Below are 22327 nucleotides of genomic sequence, written 5' to 3'. Positions count from 1 at the left end.
CCACAGCAGCTCTGCCCGTGCCCACCCCATCGCAGCAGTCCCAAGGAAGGCTCTTCTTCCTTGCCTGGAATGAGTGGGTCCCAGCGAGTAGGTTAATGGGCCGTGGACCTGTCCCTGCACTGCTGCTGTGGGCCACTTCTGGGGTGATTGAAAGACCAGGCAGAAACTGTGGTTTGTGCTAGTGTGGTTAATTTTGGATGCCACTGAACTGGATTCAGATCTCATTCGGCCACTTGCTACTTGCATGATCTGGGACAAGTCACCTCAACTTTCGGAGGTATAGTCCTGACAGGGTTGTCATGACAAGTGAGATACGTGGGCTATTGTGGCACTGGGTGGCACAGTGTGTGCTGTCTGTCCGGAGAGAGCGGGGACAGCATTGTGGCCTCTGCTGGAACACAGGGACAGCTAGGCTGTGAAAACTGAAAAGAAAGGGCTTTATTCCACAGAGAAGTGGGGGGAAAGGTAGAATGTGCCTGAGAAATGGCGGGACATAGGCCCCTGGAAGTTTGTGACTTGGTCAGGAGCAGCTGGGGAGGAGAGTCCAACTCACTTGGCAGAGTGTAGTGTGTGTGGCACTTAAGTGAGGGCTTGACACCAGGTTGAGGCTACAGGAACTTCATTGTCCTACAGGCTGTGAGGAGAGAGGAGGAACAGGAGAGATGTTCTAGGTAGAGGGGCACGTCCAGTGGGGAATGCTGTGGACAGGAGAAAGCCCGGGGACACTAATTCCCCAGTGGAGTCCTGGCCATTTCTCTCTACTTAGGTTCTTGGCTATCCATGAGAATCATGGCTCCATGCCCTCCCTAGAGGTATGAGGCTTCTGTGTGATGGAGGGTATAGGTAAAGGCCCAGATTGGTGGGAAGCAGGACATTCAGGGCCTCTAGTCCCTGGGCATAAAGAATCTATGTTTGGAAGGGCCTCAGAGAGGGCTGGGGTAGGGCAGGATGCAGTGGAGTGTAGGATAAGCCCCCTAACCTTGAGAGATGGAGAGAGCTCCCCATACTTGGACAAAGCAAGGGCAGGGGCATTTCTCAGATTCTGGGGTGAACCTCAGGGTGCTGTTCTTGGGAATTGGCCTTGAACAAGCTGCTGCCCTGACAGTCCATCTTTGGGACCTCTTTGTCCCCTCTCCAAGGAAACGACCATGTCACCCAGTTTACAGGCTCAGGGAGAACTGTTCCTACCCCAGCTGACTTCTTACCCTCACCTGGCTTAGCTGATCTTGGCTGCTGGGGTTTTGGGTCCTTGGTCCAGGAACTATAAGGTTCTAAATCCTGGAGCTGAGCCAGACCTAGTAGGAGTCCCTTGCCTGGTATGGAGACAGTCCTGTGACCTTTCCAACCCAGTCTGGTGAATGTCACTGTCTGCTCAGGGTATCCAGGAAGGCTTCATGGAAGAAGGAGCAGGATACTGGGTGTTGAAGGTTGGATAGGACAAATGGAAAGGGTCGCCTGGGCAGAGGGGACAGCATGTACCTGGAGGCCTGCCTGAGAGACTTGTCATCCCTGGGGAGGAGCCCAGTAGGCAGGGCCCTAAGGGGGTGGGCCTGTAAGGTGGGGCAGACAGACGGACCCCAGCTGGTAGCCCAAAGTGCTGAGTTCCAGTGCTGGAGCTGAGTCCCATATGGCCTTGAAAGGAAGCCCACAGCTCCTTCAAAGGCCTAAGAGATGCTTCCCCTGCAGATCCTGTTTTCCCACCACTTCAGGGTATGCTCGCTGTCTTCTATCAGAGGCAAGAATCCTTCCTTCTTTTTCAGATAAGGAAATGGATCCAAGGGATTTGGGTGTGGGAGTGACACTAGAAGAAAGAAGGGACACTGGGACACATCACTTGCCCTTTCTGAGCAGGCTTCAGTTTCTCCCCTGCAAAGTGAGGGTGAGGCCAGCATCTGCTTCTCAGGCTGGTGGAGATTGTGCTGGGGGACATGTGTGATACTTATGTGGCACACAGCCCAGGGTAAGCCAGCTCTGTCTGGTGAGGATGGCCCAGAGTGTACTCCATAGCCCTGGTTTGAGACCTGGTTCTGTTGTAGATATGCAATCCAGCTTCTCTGAGCCCAGTGGCATCACACAGGGTCCCTGCAAGGTTGTTGTGAGAAGTAGCTCAGACCTGGGCCATGGAAGTGATCAGCAGATGTAGAGCCCTCAGGCAAAGGCCTTTGGCCCTCTTTGGTGCCACCTTGCTGAGGAGGCCAGGGCTCTCGTCTCCATAGACCACAGGAAGTCAGAGGGGAGCCGTCATGAGACTGATCTGGGCACTGGGAAAGGGATACAGTTGGGCTGCTTTCTCTACCACCCTAGCCTCGGGCAGCAGAAAAGGGCCTGGGGCCAGCAGATATCAGAGGCCCTATATACAGGAGCACCAGGTTCCCCTCAAACAGGCAGCTTTGGGCAGAGCTTGCAGACTGACTTGGGTCCTTGTCCTATAAGATGAAGTAACTGCTCCACTCTGAGCCAGTCTTATCTCTCCATAAAATGAGTAGATGAATACTCCTGGTAGGTGTGTATGCTGTTAAAATGGAAAAAGTGGTTGTGCATGGTGGCTCACACCTGTAATCGTAGCAGTTTGCAAGGCCAAGGCTGAGGAGTTGAGGAACGGCCTGAGCAAGAGCAAGATCTTGTCTCTACTAAAAATAAAAAAAATTAGCTGGTCATGATGGAGGACACATTAGTCTCAGCTACTGAGGCAAGAGGATCACTTAAGTCCAGGAGTTGGAGGTTGCAGTGAGCTATGATGATGCCATTGTACCCTAGCCCTGGTGATAGAGTCAAAAGAAAAAAGATAAGAGATATACAAATGATTGGGTGATGCCCACCCTATGCTGAGTGGTGATGGGTGCCTACAAGCACCCGTCTCCTGGGAGTGGAACAGGAGCAAGGCAGAAGAGCAATCCCTGTTCATTTCCTTCCACCGGAGCTTCCCAGCTAGGGAGGCTGGCCCCACTCACTGCTCCCTTGAGCCTGGGCAGTCTTTGGCGACTGTCTGCCTCCCTGCCATTTTACTTTGCTGAGGCCTCATCATCTTATCAACCAACACGATGGGCATATTTTGGCAGGGTTGCAGCAGACCATCACCCTCAGGTCCAGATGGGGTGAGGACAAAGGGCAGTGTGTCATGGCCTGGTGAGTGGGAAGTAGCAGGTAGCCTCCAGGCTGGTCAGGAAGGCAATGCACATGTGGCCTGAGTCAGAGAGTCCAGGCCCATCTCCAGGGGCAACCTGGGAGACCTCGCGGGAGCTATTCAGGCTTCCCCAGACCCTGCCCTGCCACATTCCTCTTCTTGCCTGTGAGCCGGGGCTTTGGGGCTGCCTCTGCTCCATGTCCCCCCTCATGGAGAAGCCCTCAGAGACGTGGGGAAGGTCAAGATTGCCCAGCTACAGCTGGGTGGGCCAGCCCAGTGTAGGTGTCTTAAGGGCCCTAAAGTTCCCCACCGCCCTCTGTTCTGCCAGGACCCTTCCCAGGGTTGCCAGGGCCAGCTGGAGCATGCTTGTGAGGGTGGTGGGGAAGGAAGGGGAAGATTCTGCAGCCACAGGCTCCAGAGTCTGGCTGTTTGGGGGTTTGATCTGGGCCTGTTGAGCACAAGGTCCCCTTGGGTTTATGTGGGCAGACCCACTCCATTGTGCCTCCCTTTCCTTGCACTGGCCAGGCACCTCAGGCAAGAGGCAGCCCCAGATCACCAGTTCTTCTCTTTGTACTTCCTGGCTCCCAGCATCCTTACCTGTTAGAGCTCTTCAGGCTAGGCTGGAAAGCAGCCCTGTCCCAGCCTATGGTCTGTGTTTTGGGTCTCAGACATCAGGTCCAGGAGCCTATGGATCCCAACTTCTATTAGATGGGATGATCTCCCCAGTGTCTGAGGGCAGGCATCTCTTCCACTGAGGTATGAAGCTCTGTCTGGGAGAGATTCCTGGCGTCTTCCCTGGCAGGTGGTAGCCCAGCTGGAACCTCAGCCAAGGGGAAGACAGACCCACCCATGGCATAGGTCAGGGTGACAGGGGTAGGCTGGGCCTTGGACTGTCACGGGAAAAAGCTGTTCTTTTACCTACCAGCATGGCTTGGTGGGCCACCGAGAACCCTGGAGGAGCAGAGGAATGCCAACTGTGCGTGTCTGTGGTCAGGGGCCACACTGAGAAGCTCCACGTGGGAGTCTGCGGTAGTCTGGGAGGGCTGTAACTGGCTGTAGCATGTCTCATGCTTTTGCTGGGCTCTACCATTCCCTCCAACTCTGAGAGGCCAGCTTTGTGCTGGGTAAAGAGAGACAATGGGGGAAGGCTGGGTGGGTGTCCAAGGGCTGGGGTGCCCCTTCAACTCTGACGCCTTGTAGTGTCTGGCATAGGACTCCATGTCAGGGGAGGCCTCATACTCACAGAGGGCTATTTCCATGGAGTTATGGAAGGGTGGCCTCTGCCAGTGTGTGAGTCCCTTCCAGCTCATCTCTGGATTCCTGAATTACGTGGAGTGGGTCTCAGCTCCAGAGGCAGTCACAGGAATGGGTATATAGAGTTGTGCCCAGTGGGGAACAGTTTGGTGACTCATGCTAGGCTGTGAGTCTCTTGAGGTCAGGGCCCACGTCTCAGCATGGCCTAAGGCAGGGAGGGAAAGGTGGAAGCAGCCCTTGGACTATTGGAGGCCAGGAACCAGAAGGCAGAGGGTGTTGGGAGAAGGAGGCCCATGTAGGCTAAGCCAGGGGAGGTTCCTCACCAGCCCCAGGGGTTTGGGCCAAGCGCACAGCAGAAGCAAGGCTGCCAAGCTTCCCCTCTAGAGGTGGTTTTAGCAGGCCCAGCAGGTCATTAGACTTTCCCTCTGTCCCAGTGTGGGAGGGGACTCCAGTTAGGCACAGCTCTGTGCTCTTGGCTCTAGAGAGAGACACTTGCCTCTCTGAAGGGGACTTTACCAAACACTGGAGCAGATGTTGTCTGCCGTATTTTCCATGTGAGGTGCTGAGGAAACTGAGGCTGAGTCGTGGCCTAGGGCCAGGTCTGTGGGAGCCAGCCCACGTGCAATCTCCATGTGGGTACCAGGTGACTTCCACTGCCTCTGCTCTTTGTGCCTGTGGACATAGACCCTGACCAAGCCTCTGTGTTTCAGGTCCTGTGTAGAGACTTCTGCTCTGAGCTATCCTCATTCCATATGGTGGGAGCAGCAGGGTCTCTGTGACTCTTCTGCCTTATGTGGGGCTGGTCACACAGGACAGTTTGTCAGCAGGGGCGTACTGGATAAATGTTGGACCAGAGTGACTGTTTCAGTCTTGGGCAGGGACCAGGGCAGGAGGGAGGGAAGGTGGCAGATGCCTCAGGTGGCTGTCTCACTCAAGTGGGCTTTCTTATGGGTCTCCAGGGAAGCTCAGGAGATAGCCTGGACCCTGCCGCAGGGTCTAGTGCACATTTGAACCCCTGAGTGGCCACTTGGTCCTCCAGTCCTTGCTTCCTCAGAGTCAGAGCCCCTCACCTGGATTCCTGGGGTGGGGACAGGAGACTGGCTTGTCTCTGGTCTTATAAAGAGGGAACATGGAGAGGAGTGACTGCTTCCAGGGAAGGGAGTCGGGTGGATGGGCTAAGCCTGACGTGCTCACTGCCCACCCCCAGGTCCCATCTGATGCCAAGGCTGAAGGAGTCTCGCTCCCACGAGTCCCTTCTCAGCCCCAGCAGTGCAGTAGAGGCGCTGGACCTCAGCATGGAGGAGGAGGTGGTCATCAAGCCGGTGCACAGCAGCATCCTGGGCCAGGACTACTGCTTCGAGGTGGGTTCCCCCACAGAGCAGGGGCAGCTCTTTGGGCAGCAGCTAGATAACCTGCTTGTAGCTTTTGGCTCCTAAGAGACCAGGTGGAGCTAGGGGTTGGGAGGTGTCATTCCTGCTCTCTGGGCGCTTCAGAAATGGGCCAGCATCTGTTCTCCAAGCTATAGCAAGGGAAGCTGCTGGTGGCCCAGTGAGTAAAAGTGAGTTTTTTAAAAGCCTGTGTCAAATTGCTTAAGCCCCAGATGCCATGTGAACCTGCTCACCCTCAGATGTAGTCTGGTATAATGGAAAGTCCTCCCTTTTCTGGGTCTGTTTCTTCTTTTGCATAAGAGCCCAAACCTATCCTGCTCCACTATTCTTTTGACCCAGGATTTGAGAGCAGAAAGCCTATAACCCACCCAGGGTAGGATTGTTACCTAAGATTTCCTGTCCAGTCCCTCAGAGCAAATGGGGAATCCAAGGAAGGTGTTGGAGGTCATATGACAAGCCAGTACCAGCATTGCTGTTCCTGCAGGTGTTCTGGGGTTGCTAATTGCTTCTCCAGTTATTTGCACTGTCTTTTTCCTTTGGTTCTTGGGAAGATTTCCACCCCCAGCAATTATGCATAATTAGGGGAGCTCTGTGGTAGAAAAAAGAGCCTGGTAATAAGCAGCCATTTGGGGACTAGTGTGACAACCTCCTAGTACTCCCAGAACAGAGCAATGGCTGGCATTTGACACCTTGTGCCCACTGGTTGCTGTTTCCCGTTCAAGATTCCTGGTCTATGCCAGGCATGGTGGCTCATACCAGCCTGAGCAAGAGCAAGACCCGGTCTCTACAAAAAGTATAAAAATTAACTGGGTGTGGCGGCAGGTGCCTGTATCCCAGCTACTCAGGAGGCTGAGGTAGGAGGATTGCTTGAGCCCAGAAATTTGAGATCATAGTAATCTATGATTACGCCACTGTGTTCTAGCCAGAGTACACAACAGAGTGAGACTCTGTCTCAAAAAAAAAAAGGAAAAAATTTCTAGCCTAGCTGGTGTTGATCTGGGCTCTGACTTCTTTGCCTGGGATGGGCTGAAGATAGTGATTATCCAGTTATTCACAACAAGGGGTGCTACAGACCATGCAGGCTCTGGAAGGCTGAGTGAGAAGTCTGCTTTCCCCTGGAGAGCTCTTGATGGGTGCAGAGGCAGTGGGAACATAGGGAAGGAGTAGCCTGGGGCAGCCTCCCTTGCCTAGAGGGGACATCTGAGCTGGGTGGGAGACTTAAGGTCTCCCACCCAGCTCAGATGAGGAGGACCTCAGGGCCTGGCATACCCAGAGGAGGAGGACCTCAGGGCCTGGCATACCCAGACAGCCCAATTCTCATTTCTCCAGGCTGATACAAAAAATATTAGGCTTTTGTTGTCACTGTTGGTTGGCACCTGTGGGTCTGCCTCTAGGGAAGCTGTGCTTGGGTTAAGCATCATCCCTTGACCTGGGCATGGGCCTAATTCCTTCCCTCCTCCCATCTCAGGGAGAGGGCGGTTAGAGTTGGAAAGCACTTTCCTATTTGGACAAAGGATGCTGAGGCAGAAGTAAGGTACCAGGACCAGGTGCCAGCTGGTGCAGGACTGGGCCACTCTTCTGCTACTGTCTTGCTCTAGGACAGTATGTCTCAGTATACCACCTGCAAAATAGGACACGTAGGGGTCATATCCTGCCTCCTTCCCAAGGCTGTGGTGCACACCTGTGGTAAAAGTCCCCTGAACCTCAGACATCTTATACTGTTATCCAGCCTTGCTGTGGTCCCTTCTCTGGTAACACTGTCCTGCCTGCCTCCCATAGGTGACAACATCATCAGGAAGCAAGTGCTTTTCCTGCCGGTCTGCAGCGGAGCGGGATAAGTGGATGGAGAACCTGCGGCGAGCTGTTCACCCCAACAAGGTAGGCCTGTACTCCCCAGTGCCAAAGTATTGGAGATTTTAGACTCCAGTGTGAGGAAGCAGGAAGGATCTCCTTGGAATGGGCTGGGATGGAGCCTGAGTGGGTAGTATTGCTGGGCTATGCAAGGAATTTGAGTTGGCCAGCCTGAGACAGGGGCTGTGTGTGTCTGTTCTCGCATCTAGGAGAATAGGCTGGGCTGGGGAAATGAGCACTGGACCCTTGGGATCCTACCTGGAACCTTTGTCCCTGCTTCCCCACACCTGATTCCTGTTCACCCATCCCATCCCTGCATAGATGTCGTCCCCTCCTCTGGCCCAAGTTGGTGCCCTCTGTGTTCCTGCTGTCCCTGAGCTCCTCCCATCAGGTCTTATCTCTCCCTCTGTGTCCATTTCCCAAGCTGAATTGAGGACCTGAGGTGAGTCCTGGTCGGTGAGGAAACCTCTTAAGTTATATCGCAGGCCAGCAGGTTAAGGAAGGGCTGATAACAGCTCCATAACCTGCAATGTGCCAAGCATCGTATGACCTCTTTACCCAGTCTCTCACTTCATGAGATGTATTTTCCTATGCAAGCTGAGGCTTAGATAAGTTGATAGCCCAAGCTCAGTGAGCTGGTGCCTACCAGACCTGCCCTGTGGTTGCTCTAGGCCTGGATGCCTCCTCCCCAGCCCCCGCCACCTTTAGCACCACCAGTGCCCAGATCTCAGGACTCTTCTGGGCTCTGGGCTGGCTGAGGGGCAGCTGGTACCCCCAGCTGACCACACAGGCCCTCTGTGCACATGTAGGACAACAGCCGGCGTGTGGAGCACATCCTGAAGCTGTGGGTGATCGAGGCCAAGGACCTGCCTGCCAAAAAGAAGTACCTGTGTGAGCTGTGCCTGGACGATGTGCTCTACGCCCGCACCACAGGCAAGCTTAAGACGGACAATGTCTTCTGGGGCGAGCACTTTGAGTTCCACAACCTGCCACCACTGCGCACGGTCACCGTCCACCTGTACCGGGAGACTGACAAGAAGAAGAAGAAGGAGCGTAACAGTTACCTGGGCCTGGTCAGCCTGCCCGCTGCCTCAGTCGCTGGGCGGCAGTTCGTGGAGAAGTGGTACCCGGTAGTGACGCCCAACCCCAAGGGTGGCAAGGGCCCTGGGCCCATGATCCGCATCAAGGCGCGCTACCAGACCATCACCATCCTGCCCATGGAGATGTACAAGGAGTTTGCTGAGCATATCACCAACCACTACCTGGGGCTGTGTGCTGCCCTTGAGCCCATCCTTAGCGCTAAGACCAAGGAGGAGATGGCGTCTGCCCTGGTGCACATCCTGCAGAGCACGGGCAAGGTGAAGGTGTGTGTGGGCCTCTACGAAAAGAAATGGAGGACAACCGTGGCCCCTTGGGAGGGGGGAAGCGGGGAGGTGACAGAGGCTTGAACTGTCTGGTCTCCCAGGACCTGGCCCCAAGGGCTGGGCTGATCTGGGAAGCAGAGTTCTGTCTGACGTGCTGGCCGAGGAGGGAGATGGAAACAAGGACTCCAGCCAACCCCGGCAGGCCCTCTGTAGGGTGGGGGCAGCCTTTTGTGGAGGGATAGAAAGTAACTCATGTTGCTGGGTGCCAAGCATGGGGCTCTCCCTCTCCAGAACACTTGGGAATAGCTTCTTCCCTCGCCCCATCCACAGCTGGAGGAGAAATGGAGCCTGGGAAGCCAGAGACTTAGGCCATATGTGGCCCTAGGTGGTGATGTAGCCTTGGATGAGTCATTCCTTTTCTGTGCCTTGGTTTCTCCTCATCCTGCAGGAGTTGTGGGAACGTAGGGGAGAGGTGATTCTTACTCTGCTTCGGTGTGTTCAGAGAAGGCCTCTAGAGCTTATCTATAGGGTAGGAAAGCTGACAGCATTCCCTGGGCCTCCTGTGCCTCCATTGGCCAGCCCAGCTTCCTGGGTCTAATCTCTATTTCAACATCATGCACATTGGAGAAAGGAGTTTCCAGGGCATCAGCAACCTCTTGCCCACATTGGGCATCTGGCAGGCTCTGTGCTGGGTGGCCTCTGCCCTGTCACCCTCTCCCAAGTCACAGGTTAGCTGTGAGCACAAGGACGCAGGGGCTCCAGAGGGAGGGAGTCAACATCTGGGTGGGTGCTACGCAGGGGCTCCAGAGGGAGGGAGTCAACATCTGGGTGGGTGCTACATGGTCGTGGGGAAGTGTGGGTTCAGGCTCCTCTGCTGGGTCTTCCACGGCACAGGGGTGTGTGGGGGGTTGGGGAGGGCTGGGATTGCCAAACAGACAGTGTGTCTCAGTCTCCCCCTGTCAAGTGGACATCAGGCCCTGCTTTGTTTCCCCATTTGGACATGGTGGCTGTCTGCCTTTCAGGGCACAGGACCTCTGTGCTTCTCTTATCCTTTATTGTGGGGTCATGCTATGTCTGGTATGGGAGCCCAACCATAGTCATAGGTACATGCTGGTGGCTATTTGTACCCTGCCTGTCCTCCCTGGCACTGATTAGAGAGGTGGAGGTGGCAAGTTTTGCTGTGGTCACCCACCCAGGTCTGGTCAGAGTGGAATAGAGATTTGATCCACCTGGCCTGGGATTCTGGGAGGCTTGTGACTCCTGGTGGCATGCTTTCGGTAAGCCTGCCTCTCCTGTCCTTAGACCTGGCTCTGATATTAACAGCTTTAGGCTCCTCCCTGCCCTGCCTATACTCCTCAGCAGTCCCCTGGGGTGGGTACTCTTTTCCTCTCGGGATGCTGGAGCAGCCTAGAGAAGCTGAGGCTTCTCCTCTGACTAGGTCTGGAATGCTGGGGCCCTCCCTACCAGCCAGCTTGGGTCCTGATCTCACTTCCCACATCCCCAGGACTTTCTGACAGACCTGATGATGTCTGAGGTGGACCGCTGTGGGGACAATGAACACCTTATCTTCCGGGAGAACACGCTGGCCACCAAGGCCATCGAAGAGTACCTCAAGCTGGTGGGCCAAAAGTATCTACAGGATGCCCTAGGTAAGGAGGTAGGGAGGTGCCAGCTGGTGGGTGGGCAAGAGGGCGGGACAGTCCCCACCAGCTCTTCAACCTCCCTTCCTGCCTACCCGGCACAGGTGAGTTTATCAAAGCACTGTACGAGTCAGATGAGAACTGCGAAGTGGACCCCAGCAAGTGTTCAGCTGCTGACCTCCCTGAGCACCAAGGCAACCTCAAGATGTGCTGTGAACTCGCCTTCTGCAAGATCATCAACTCCTACTGGTCAGTGCAAGCCTCTGCAACACTCGCCATCCTCTTACTGATCCCTCCGTGTCAGGGTGCCCACTGCAGGCCAGCATTAGTGTGCCACCCCACTGAGGCTTACTGAATTGCCAGTTGCCCAACCTGGTCCATTTTGGACTCTGTGATATAGAGGAGTGCTCAGAATATCCATAGGCCATGATTTTTATGGTGCCATAGTATAAGCAACCTGGGCAGGGCGGTCTGTGCATGCTGATGAGTGAGTACCCTGCCCAGGGTGCTGGTGTAGGTGCTGTAGCCTGAGCAGACTGGACTAGGCCCTGATTGGGCACCTGCTTGGGCCAGGTGGATGGCTTAACCGCACCTGTCCCTGGTGATCATGCCCAGCTGGGGCATCTTTTGGTGCCTGAGCACTGGGTAGGCTTCTCATTGGGACTAGAGAACAAAGAGAAGGGAGGACAGGATGGTAGGGAAGGCAGGGTCTGCAGGCAGCTGCGGCCCCCGAGAGGAACAGGGTGTGCAGGAATAGCCACTCACAGAGGAATGCAGTCAGGGCTGGAATCAAGGCTGACTTCAGCCACCTGCTTGCTCCTGAGGTACACGGGTGATGGCCAGGCTGGTGCTAAGTACAGCCTCATGCTCTGGTGGCCTGTGGGACTGTCTGGCAGTATGTTTGTTTTCACACTGGAGGAGCTGCCCAGGTTTTAGACTGTGTCACACTCCAGCTCAAGGCTTATGTCCCCTGCCCTTCTAAGCCTCTGCCCACAGCCCCTCTTGACACCATCTCCCTGCATGCTCCAAAGCCATGCCTTGCTCCCTTGTAGGTTCCGCCTCTCTCACCCACACTTGGACCTGCGCACACTCTTGCCCTTCCTGCTCTGAGCCTTATACCTGACTCCCTCTGTGGAGCTCCTTCAGGTCACCAGATAGTGTCACCTCGCCCATCCGGGTTTCCTCTGTTGAAGCCCTGGTCCCTTCAGGATGGGTTGTATCTGTGGGTCTGTGTCTGAATCTCTGTCCTGCCCATGCTGGGGACACTTGGGGACAGGCAGATACTCCAGCTCAGGCAGGCCTGGGCACATGGGAGTGCCAGGGAAGTGTTTGCTATTCCCTAGAAGACAGGCAGAGGCAGGCCTACTAGGTAAAGAGCCATCCTGGGAAAGGGGGCAGAGGGAAGCACCTGAGGCCAGGAGTGTCATGATCTACCTGCCCAGGTCCCTCAGCCCTGGGCTGAGTTAGGTGCTTGTCTGGGGCCAGCAGGCTGGGTCGCAAATATACAACTTTCCACACCCCAGGGGCCCGGACCCCTCCCACTTCCCACGCCATCCAGGCTATGCTTTTACCCTCCACCTCCCTGTTTGAGGTGGGAGTGCTGGGTGTGGGACACAGGGAAAACAAAGCTGTGGATGATTTTCCATTTCCTCTTTCTGGCATTTATCAGAGGCACCTCTGTTCTGGACAAGGCCATCGATAGATGTCCCCACTCAGCGCTTGCCCCCTCCCAGTCCTGTGCTAGGCCCTATGAGGCCACCCTCACTTCCCTTCCAGGCATGCCTTTGCTAGTTCAGCCAGCGTTCATTGCTGAGATCCTGGGGAATCAGCTGTTGGGCTTGGAGAAAACATTAAGATGGCTTCATGAGCCTGGCCTAGTATGAGGGAGAGGAAATCGAAGCCCAGGAGGGCCAGGGTCTTGGTCAGATCATACTGGGCTGAGATGGTGACAGAGTCAGCAATATAGATGCTTCAGGGGGCACTGGGGCCACAGCTGCCCCAGTGTGGGAGGCACTTGTATTAAGGTAAAGGGACAGGAGAGCCATACAAAGGTCGGTCATATAGGGCCCAACCGTGGCAGACTAGGATGCCCAGTGGAGCCAGGAGCCCTGTGTTTTAGGGCCAGCTCCTTTTCCTTCCCCATCTAGAGATGGAGAGCTATCTTTTCTCCCTGTGATCAAGGGTGTTCCTGTCTTCTTGGTCATTTTGAGCTCTACAGGAAACCTTGGATTCCTTTGACATTACTCAAGCAGAAAGAGTGAGTTTCAAAAACCAACAGTGGAAACCCAGGAAATAGTAGGCTGTTCCTGTTGTGTTCTCCTCACTTCCCTTGCCCCTGATGTTTGGGTCTGAGCATGAATCCAGCAATGGGGGAGATGGGGAGAGGCGGTTCAGCACTGGCCCTTGCCAGGGATTCCACCTGATTCAGAGAGCCTGCCCACTCACCCCGTTGCTGAGAGCCTGCCACCCTGGCAGAAGCCTGGGTCTCCTGCTGCTCCTCTGCCCCAGCACACTGGCCAGTCCTGTGCTGAGTTTTGGGGCAGAGCTGGGGTTGGGACATGGGATTCTGTCGGACCCAGAGTCAAGTCCCCACTGTACACCCTCCTGTCCTAAGCCCCTCATCTGTCCCTGTATAGTGTCTTCCCCCGGGAGCTGAAAGAGGTGTTCGCCTCATGGCGGCAGGAATGCAGCAGCCGTGGCCGGCCAGACATCAGCGAGCGGCTAATCAGCGCTTCCCTCTTCCTGCGCTTCCTCTGCCCGGCCATCATGTCACCCTCGCTCTTCAACCTGCTGCAGGAGTACCCTGATGACCGCACTGCCCGCACCCTCACCCTCATTGCCAAGGTTACCCAGAACTTGGCCAACTTTGCCAAGTGAGTACCTCCTTCCCACCGGCAGAGTTGGGCATGCCTGGAGTCCCTGGGGAGGCTGCTCGCCTTGCCATCCCCCATTGTTCTCCTCCCCTTTTGTCAGAATAAGATCTCCACTCCTTGTCTTCCTACTAAAAGTATGTGTCATTTTGGTACGTTTTCTAATTTTTAGAGGTGTGAAAATAAGACTCTTTCTTCCGCTTTTTTGAAGTAATATATTATTGTAAGGATTCTCCCATATCCCTGGACACTAATACACCCTATTTTGAAATGAATGACTAATATTCCTCCAAGGGGGAGTGGCCCATATGCCTTAATTCATCCCCTGTGGTTGGGTACTCAGATCGTTTCATACAGTCCTGGCTTAGTGCTGTCAGGATGTCTTGTCTTATAAAGCACTTCTGATATTTTCAGTTGCGATCTTAGAGTGAGCAGGTGGAAGAGCAAGGGCCAGGTCACCTCATCTGTGTGTGTTCTCAGAGAGTGGCTTGTGCCCCATTGCGGGGCCATTTCTGTGATGGGTTCTGGTGGCACAAGGGATGAATCAGCCCTGATCCCAGCCCTAGAGGAGGTCAGCACTTTAGCTGGGGACATGTGTTGAATAAGCAGCAGAGCAGTGACAGGTGTATACCAGTCTCTTAGGAGGGCCCTGAGCTTGTTGGGAGAGCAGACAGGGAGGCCTGTAAGGTGACACAGACCCCCAGCTCCATGTCAGGATGCATTGTCTCAACAAAGACAGGGAGCAGAAGCTGGGCATGCCAGCAGGGCTGTGGCTGTGCCATCTAGTACCAGGCAGAAGAAGCAGGTGAGGAGACCTGAAGGCCAGACAGGGCAGTGGGAGCCACTGAAGGGTGTTAATCAAGAAAGAGGATAGACCTCTGTTCTGGATCCTGGAAAAATTGGCTCAACAGCAGTGGGCAGGGGGGTTAGAGGGAGTACTATGGCAGCCAGGAGATCAGGGAGGAGGACACAGTTGTGGTTCTGACAAAAATGGTGGAAAATGGGGAAGAGGTGGTTCAGGGTACAGTGGCTGCAAGGGATGAGGTCCAGGTGGTCAGAAGGTAAAGTCAGGAGGTCTTGGTGTTTGGTAATAAGGAAGAAGGGGGGCTCTGGCTTGGGTATCTGGACAGTTGGTGAGGTCTCCCCTTAGGATAAGAGTTCAGGGGATGGGCATGAACTGGGCAGATGGTAGGGTCTCCCCTTAGGGTAAAGAGCTCAGGAGAAGGGCATGGGTGACAGCAATGACTTCAGACTTGGCCAGGCTGAGTAGGAAGGACTCACAGGGGGAGCTACCTGTGGACATACTCGTCTGAAAGCTCAGCAGAGGCCTGAGCTGAGCATGGATTTGAGAGTCATCTGGGTACCTGGGCACTGAAGCTTGGAGGCAGAGCAGGAGGACACTGTGACAGGCAGAGGATGGGGAACACAACATCCAGGTCCTGAGATGAAAGGTTCAAAAAATGGTCATTGGACTTGGCGGTGAGGAAGGAGGATCCTGGTGACCTGGGTCAGTGCAGGTTCAGCTGAGTTGGGGAGAGAGCATGGTGGGAGTTGGCCATAGTGGATGCGGTGGGTGGGAGCTGAGGACTGGGCACACCTGTGGAGGGGAGCTCCTGGCGGGTCCTGCCTTGCCATGGGTGCTCACCCCATCTGCCCCTCTTTTCAGGTTTGGCAGCAAGGAGGAATACATGTCCTTCATGAACCAGTTCCTGGAGCATGAGTGGACCAACATGCAGCGCTTCCTGCTGGAGATCTCCAACCCCGAGACCATCTCCAACACCGCTGGCTTCGAAGGCTACATTGACCTGGGCCGCGAGCTCTCCAGCCTACACTCGCTGCTCTGGGAGGCCATCAGCCAGCTGGAGCAGGTGCCTGTCACCACTGTGGGGCAGAGGGTGGGGCCAAAGGCCACCATAGAGTTCACAGTGTTCCTCCTTCCAGAGTAACCATGAGGCAGAGTGTTCACTTGTGTGACTTCATCAATAGCCCAGATCCTGTCAGCACACACCAGCGATCTATGGGCTCCATTTTTTTTCCGTAGGCAAGTGCCACATCCACTCACCAGCACCTGCCGTGGCAGCCCCACTTTGGGGACTGGGGCGTGGGCTGTGCCTGGTGTACTCAGCCTTACGTGGGTGAGTGCCGCATGTATGGGTGTGCTCCCTGCCTGAGACCATGTGAGAAACCGGGTCAGAGTTTGAAGCCGCACTTAAGAAAGATGAGTCAGAACCCTGGACCTGTACTTGTCAGGCAGGAAATTGGAAACTTTTCTAGAATCACCCTTGATCTGTAAGTTGACAAGGTTATTGACTAGAGCCTTCTGACATTGCTGCAGTCACCTGCAATGAGCCTCCCCACCCTGCATTTCACTAACTGTTGGCCTGGGACCACACAGGGAACAGGTTTCTTAGAATTAGAGGCTGGGGCTGCCAAGGACTATTTTGGGGATATCCCTTGCTTTCTAAGGTTCCACCTTACAAAATTAATGCCAAAACCAGCCTGGAATACCTTTTATGCCACCTGGTCCCATTCCCTAGGGGCCATCCAGACCACTGGTGGTGTGCAGCCTTCTAGACACAATCTGTGCCTGTGTAAGTACACACGTGCAGGCACAACAAGTATCCCCTCCTCCCCCACCCTGTTTTTGAGAGACAAGGTCTTACCCTGAAGTGCAGTGGCGCAGTCAAAGCCCCCTGCAGCCACCTCAGCTCCTTGAGTATCTGGGACTAGAGTATGAGCCAGCTTTCCCTTTTTAAGTTTGCTTGAAAGTGAGAACTTATATACACTGCCTTATGCCCTTCTCACCCACTCTTGTGGGCACCCTGGGATGTCAGTGCATACTAACGGCCACGGACTATTCTATCACGTGAGTGCAATTCATTTCATTAGTCCCAATAGTGATGGGCACTTTGGTCAGTCCTGACTTTGCACTAAAAACTGATGCTGTTGCAGTCAGAGGCCATCATCATTGCTCATTTGTATCCCTTTGGCCTTTGGCCGTGAGAAGCAGAAGGGGATTGGAAATGTGGACCCCAGGCTCCATGCTGTAGCCAGTATCAGTCACTCTGTCTGCCACCACTTATTGCACCCCTATGCTGGTCACTGTCCATGTATGCACAGCTAAGCAGGAAGTAAGGTCATCAGGGTTATGACAGGGGATAGCTGTAATAGGGATTGGAAATGAGGCTGTTTGCCTCTCACGTCTGTCTTTTGGCTGGATGAGTTTTTATGCCTTGTTTTTATACAGAGTCCTCTGTGCATAAGCAAGTTAAGGCAGTGTCCCCCTCTTCCAGCTCAGCCCTATGGCCTGGAACCCTCAGTACTCTGTCTAAACCACAGATGGGCCAGGGCACTGCTCTCTGTCTGCCCAGCATCTGGCAGTGCCTGCTCTGTGCCTGGACCATCTCCACAGGGGCAGAGGTGCCAAAGTGGGTCAGGCCCTAGCCCATCCTGTGGAGTAGGTGATGTGGGAGGGGCTGTCACAGGAGCCTCTTGGATGGAGAGGTGTAGGCGTGGAAATTCTGGGATTCCATGCATGCTTTCTTCTCTATGGCGGCATTGGGGCAGGATGAACTAGGATGTGAGGTTTTATCAGCTAGGCCAGCACCTTCCCTATGGGCTTCAGGGGAACTGGTAAGAGGTGTAGATTTACAGACTCCTGGTCTCCCCCTCCCAGACCTGCTGGCTCTGACTGGCAGCAGGCAGGGCTCTGACTGGCAGCAGGCAGGGCTCTGCATTTCTCAGAGACACCTCAGTGGCTGTGGCCTATACTTAACCTCCTCAAGTGGCTCCAGGAGGTCACACCTGCCTCTTGATGTGTCTTTGTAGAGCATTGTGTCCAAACTGGGACCTCTGCCTCGGATCCTGAGGGATGTCCACACAGCACTGAGCACCCCAGGCAGTGGGCAGCTCACAGGAACCAATGACCTGGCCTCTACACCAGGTTCTGGCAGCAGCATCATCTCAGCTGGGCTGCAGAAGATGGTGATCGAGAATGATCTCTCTGGGTAAGAGCTGCCAGGCATGTTGGGTGTGGTGGGTGCATGTATAGACCAGACACATCCCATCTGCTCTCACATGTGGAAGAGAAGGCCTACATAAGGGTTTATAGAACAAGCCTGGTGAGACTTGAATTGTATGGTTGCCAGCCCCAAGTAGTGAACCTGCATTTCAGAAAAATCAGGGAAGGCTTCCTGGAGGAAGAGGTGTTGTAGTTTTTGAGTGTTTTGGGTAAAGTAGCATTTCCATTGGTGGAAAAGGCATGGTAGATAGAAGGCAAGCACAGGCAAAGGCCCAGAGAGAGATGCCATGATGTGTTGAAGAGGAATTTCTGGTCCCAGATACCTCTGGCATTTCCAGATCACCTGGTATTTGTTAAAAATACCCAGGTTCAAAAAAAGAAAAAAAAAAAAAACAAAACTAAAAACCCACCCATGTTCCTGATATTTCCTGGGCCTGAGTCAGAATCTCCAGAAGCAGTGCTTAGGGGGTTGTATTTTCAAAAGGAATTTGAGTGGCTACCAGCCTTTGAGATTGGGAGCCCAGAAAACAAGGTGAGATGCTGAGACCACACCCCGGGGACACAGTTCTGCTTGGTGTAAATAAGACACATACATGGTGCAGTAGGAGGCATAATGTTCTTGAATATTGAAGTCAAAATGGGGACATTCCTTTAAGAAACATGGAGTTTATATTGAAACATTTCTGTTCCATTCTTTTCCTTCCCTCCCCTCTCCTGCCAGGCACCGTTTTTAGCAGTCCTGGGAGTGTGGTCTGGTTCAATCAGGCTTTTAAGCAGGGTGGGGTGTGGTGCCCAGGGGGAGGCCCCAGATATAGAGCTTGCTTGGGGATCTGTTCATTTAAGCTGCCGGGTGAGAGAGAGCAGTCCTGAGGCGAGAGTTCACCTTAGTGACTGAGAGAAGGCCAGGCCTGGGCATGGCGTGGGCAGCCACACACCCAGGCCTCGTTTATGTTTCTCCCAACTCCACGTACTGCCTCATCCAGCTCTTCCCAGCCTGGGAGCCCTGGGTCTCCTGGGGGCACAAGCAAAGGCTTCCTTTCCCCTGAGGTGAAGCCAACTCGCTGCACATGTGAAACCCCACCCCAAGCCCTTGCTGCCAATTCACCCCCACTTTCTTCCCTCCAAAGTTCCCCCAGCCCCCACCACAGTTGTGTTTTCTTCCACAGCACTGGCTTTCATGGGGTGTGCGGGCATGAGAGAGAGGCTGAAGATAAGGGTGAGGAGGCGGCCAGGGCATGCAGCAGGCTGAGGGCAGGGACAGCCTGCACCTGCAGGTTCAGACCCTGGTCTCCCCCTCCCAGACCTGCTGGATGAGTCATGCCTTTCACGGATCCTCCTTGGATTCCTTGTTTTTGCCAGGAACTCTAGCCCCCGCCTGCCAGTCAAACAAGGGAGTGGCATCAGGAGGCTGGGCAAGAGGAGGTTTCACCAGGCTCCTGCCTGGGTTACCAGTCTGATTAGGAGCGAGAGGGAGGAGGCAGAGGGAGCCCTAGTGCCTGTGAACGTGGAGTTCTCCGTGCAGGACCGTGGATAGCAGAGAGCCACTGAGCTGTGGGTTTGGATTTAGCCGGGGGCAGTTGTCCAGAGCTCCCCATACCCCAGCACCTGCTGTTCCAAGATGCAGCAGGGCAGGGAAAGGGGCTGCCAGGCAGCCTGGCCTGGAGCAAGCCGCACTGGCCCCTAGAGCAGAAACTGTGCAGGAGCAGCCGTCTCGGCCCCTGGCCCTGGACTCTCCGGCTGCTGCCACCCCAGCACCTTCCTCTCCCCGCCCTGGTTCGGGCTGTAGGCCCCTGCAGGTTGGCGAGTGCTGTCGGTTTGGACCCGCTGTGACTGCATTCACAGTTCTTTTTTCCCCCTTCTTTCCCTGTGTGTGCTTGTCTCCCTGCAGTCTAATAGATTTCACCCGGTTACCGTCTCCAACCCCCGAAAACAAGGACTTGTTTTTTGTCACAAGGTCCTCCGGGGTCCAGCCCTCACCTGCCCGCAGCTCGAGTTACTCGGAAGCCAACGAGCCTGACCTTCAGATGGCCAACGGTGGCAAGAGCCTGTCCATGGTGGACCTCCAAGATACCCGCACGCTGGACGGGGAGGCGGGCTCCCCCGTGGGCCCTGATGTCCTCCCTGCCGATGGGCAAGCACCTGCAACTCAGTTGGTGGCTGGGTGGCCGGCCCGGGCAGCCCCAGTGAGCCTGGCAGGGCTGGCCACAGTGCGGCGGACAGGCCAGACACCGACCACACCAGGCACCTCCGAGGGCGCACCAGGCCGGCCCCAGCTGTTGGCACCACTCTCCTTCCAGAACCCTGTGTACCAGATGGCTGCTGGCCTGCCACTGTCACCTCGTGGCCTTGGTGACTCAGGCTCTGAGGGCCACAGCTCCCTGAGCTCTCACAGCAACAGCGAGGAGTTGGCAGCCGCTGCCAAGCTGGGAAGTTTCAGCACTGCCGCGGAGGAGCTGGCACGGCGGCCTGGAGAGCTAGCACGGCGGCAGATGTCACTGACTGAGAAGGGCGGGCAGCCCACAGTGCCACGGCAGAACAGCGCTGGCCCCCAGCGGAGGATTGACCAGCCCCCACCCCCACCCCCTCCACCACCTCCTGCCCCCCGTGGCCGGACACCTCCCAACCTGCTGAGCACACTGCAGTACCCACGACCCTCGAGCGGAACTCTGGCGTCGGCCTCACCCGACTGGGCAGGTCCTGGTGCCCGGCTGCGACAGCAGTCCTCCTCTTCCAAGGGGGACAGCCCGGAGCTGAAGCCACGGGCAGTGCACAAGCAGGTCAGTGCCACTGGTCAGAGGGCAGGGCTGGGCTCTCAGGCAGAGTCAGGCCAACACTCCCCACGTCATACTCCTCCCCTCTGTCATCCCACCTGCACCTGCACCTGGCTTCCATTCCATGCGAGCAATGCTACGTCCAGCCCCATCCTACCAGCCTGCTGCGTGCCACCATCCCTTCCCTCTGGGTCTCACTCTTCCTGCCTGAATCCTCTGAACCAGGGAGACTTGTGTTCCCAGGGAACTCCAGGCCCCTCTGCTGATTCCCCCAGGGATGGGAGAAAAAGAGGGAGGGGTCCATCCATCTCTAGTTAATTCCAAGCCTAAAACCATGACCGAAAGTTGGAATTGACCTAGCCGTAAGGTTTCCCAGGCTGGGTTGCTGGTGGGATGGGCTGTCTCTGTCACCCACAGGCTGCAGGCAACATGTGAAGCTGATGTGCTTTGGGCTGATTGTCCAGGTGCTGTGTACCCCTCAGCTCAGCTTGCTGGCACCCCCAACAACAGAACTCACTCCCTGTCACCTCGGCAGCAGAGTGTGGTACCTGTGTGGGAGACAGTTCGTGGGTGGGGGCTGCAGTGGTAGATGCTCAGTCAGTTGGGGCTCCTACGCTTCCCTCTTTGCCCCTGAGCCACTTGTCCCTGTGGTTCACCTGGTGCCACTCACCCTCCTGCCCTCCCTTTCCTCTGCCAGCCCCTCACAGCTGTGTTTCGTTGTAGGGCCCTTCACCCGTGAGCCCCAATGCCCTGGACCGCACAGCCGCGTGGCTCTTGACCATGAATGCGCAGTTGTTAGAAGACGAGGGCCTGGGCCCAGATCCCCCCCCCAGGGATAGGCTAAGGAGTAAGGACGAGCTCAGCCAAGCAGAAAAGGTAAAGCTGGACCCCAGCAGTCGGGCAGAGCCCCAATGAGGGGGCGTCACTTTCTTGTGCATAGCCAATGCCTCTGAGCCCCCTGCCTCATGGGAGGACAGTGGTCATTGGAATCTGGAAGTAAAGCAGCAAGGGAGACTTAGTTTAGAGCCACAGTTTCCTCTGCAACTCAGAATCATTTGGGACTAGTCTTGGATACAGACTCCTGAGACCCTGTGGTGGGATTGTGGGAGGGCTCCTCAGCCTGGTGACTGAGGAAAGGAGGTGCCAAAGAGGTGGCTGGAGACCCTCTGGGGGAGCCTTCTGCATGAGGAGGCAGTGGCAGGCCCCCCAAGATACCTGAGAAGCCCCCCCCCCCGCCACCATCCAGGCCCCCAGGGTTTGGCCTACCCAAGGCCTGGGTCTTCTTCCTTCTGGTCTCCACCAGGGCCTGGGGAAGAAACAGCAGGTAGCAGAGTGAGGGCTGGGTGAGATTGCCACAGGGTGTCTTCAGATCCCACCCACCACACATATCTGGCATTGGGTGGGGCAGCAGGTGTTTTGATTGTCCACTGACACCTTCCAATTGTGGCAGCCCCCCTGCATCTGGGTATAGTTCTCATCTCCCCCCTGCAGGGGCCAAAGTCCAGATAGACAGATGGAAGACCCAGAGCATAGTTCCCCACCCCAGAACAGCAGTCCTTTCTCCACTGGGCTATAGGCCCAGGAAAGCCTATAGCAGCCTCTCGAGCACGGGCATTGGGTCAGGGTGGCAGACCACCCTCTCCCTGGCCTTGGGGAGCTCCATTTCCATGCTGCATCCTGCCACCTACCACCATCCCCCTGGACCACTGCATCCACCTGCTTTTACCATAATTTTGTGAAGGGGACCAGGGACAGAAGGGATGTGAGGATTCCAGGCCTTACCCCAGGCCCCTGCCTCCCTCCCTCAGCCCCCATGTTCTTACAGCGCCTGGCTTTTCTGAGCCTTCTCAGCCTCTCATAAGTTCCTTTTCCACCCTGAAGGCTGAGGTCCATGTTGGGCTGAGTCAGGTCCAGAGAGCCTGAACCAGCTGGCCTTCCGCCTCTTTCTCTCCCCATTCGCCCGTGTCGCCATCACCCCATTCAGAAGCTGGGAAGCTAGGATCTCATCCTGCTGGTCAGTCACTCTCTGTGATGTGGTCATCTG

The 22327-nt window shown here is 55.5% G+C and overlaps 1 protein-coding gene across 14 annotated transcripts in view; it reads left to right on the top strand.

The window, feature by feature from the left end:
* DAB2IP (DAB2 interacting protein) overlaps nt 1-22327 on the top strand; it is a 191962-nt gene that overhangs the window by 160138 nt on the left and 9497 nt on the right. For 12 of the 14 annotated variants that reach the window (XM_053563822.1, XM_053563837.1, XM_053563817.1 and 9 more), the window contains 10 exons: nt 5586-5739; nt 7546-7644; nt 8427-8981; nt 10486-10630; nt 10726-10870; nt 13258-13494; nt 15158-15359; nt 17320-17498; nt 19401-20289; nt 21007-21159. In XM_053563822.1, the coding sequence (XP_053419797.1) occupies nt 5586-5739; nt 7546-7644; nt 8427-8981; nt 10486-10630; nt 10726-10870; nt 13258-13494; nt 15158-15359; nt 17320-17498; nt 19401-20289; nt 21007-21159 (2758 nt within the window). The remainder of the gene's footprint in view (nt 1-5585; nt 5740-7545; nt 7645-8426; nt 8982-10485; nt 10631-10725; nt 10871-13257; nt 13495-15157; nt 15360-17319; nt 17499-19400; nt 20290-21006; nt 21160-22327) is intronic. The other 2 variants (XM_053563783.1, XM_053563802.1) reach the window with 2 other exon arrangements.

This window comes from Nycticebus coucang, chromosome 2 (assembly GCF_027406575.1).
Source record: "Nycticebus coucang isolate mNycCou1 chromosome 2, mNycCou1.pri, whole genome shotgun sequence".
NCBI lineage: Eukaryota > Metazoa > Chordata > Mammalia > Primates > Lorisidae > Nycticebus > Nycticebus coucang.
This window is presented reverse-complemented; position numbering and strand designations above follow the sequence as displayed.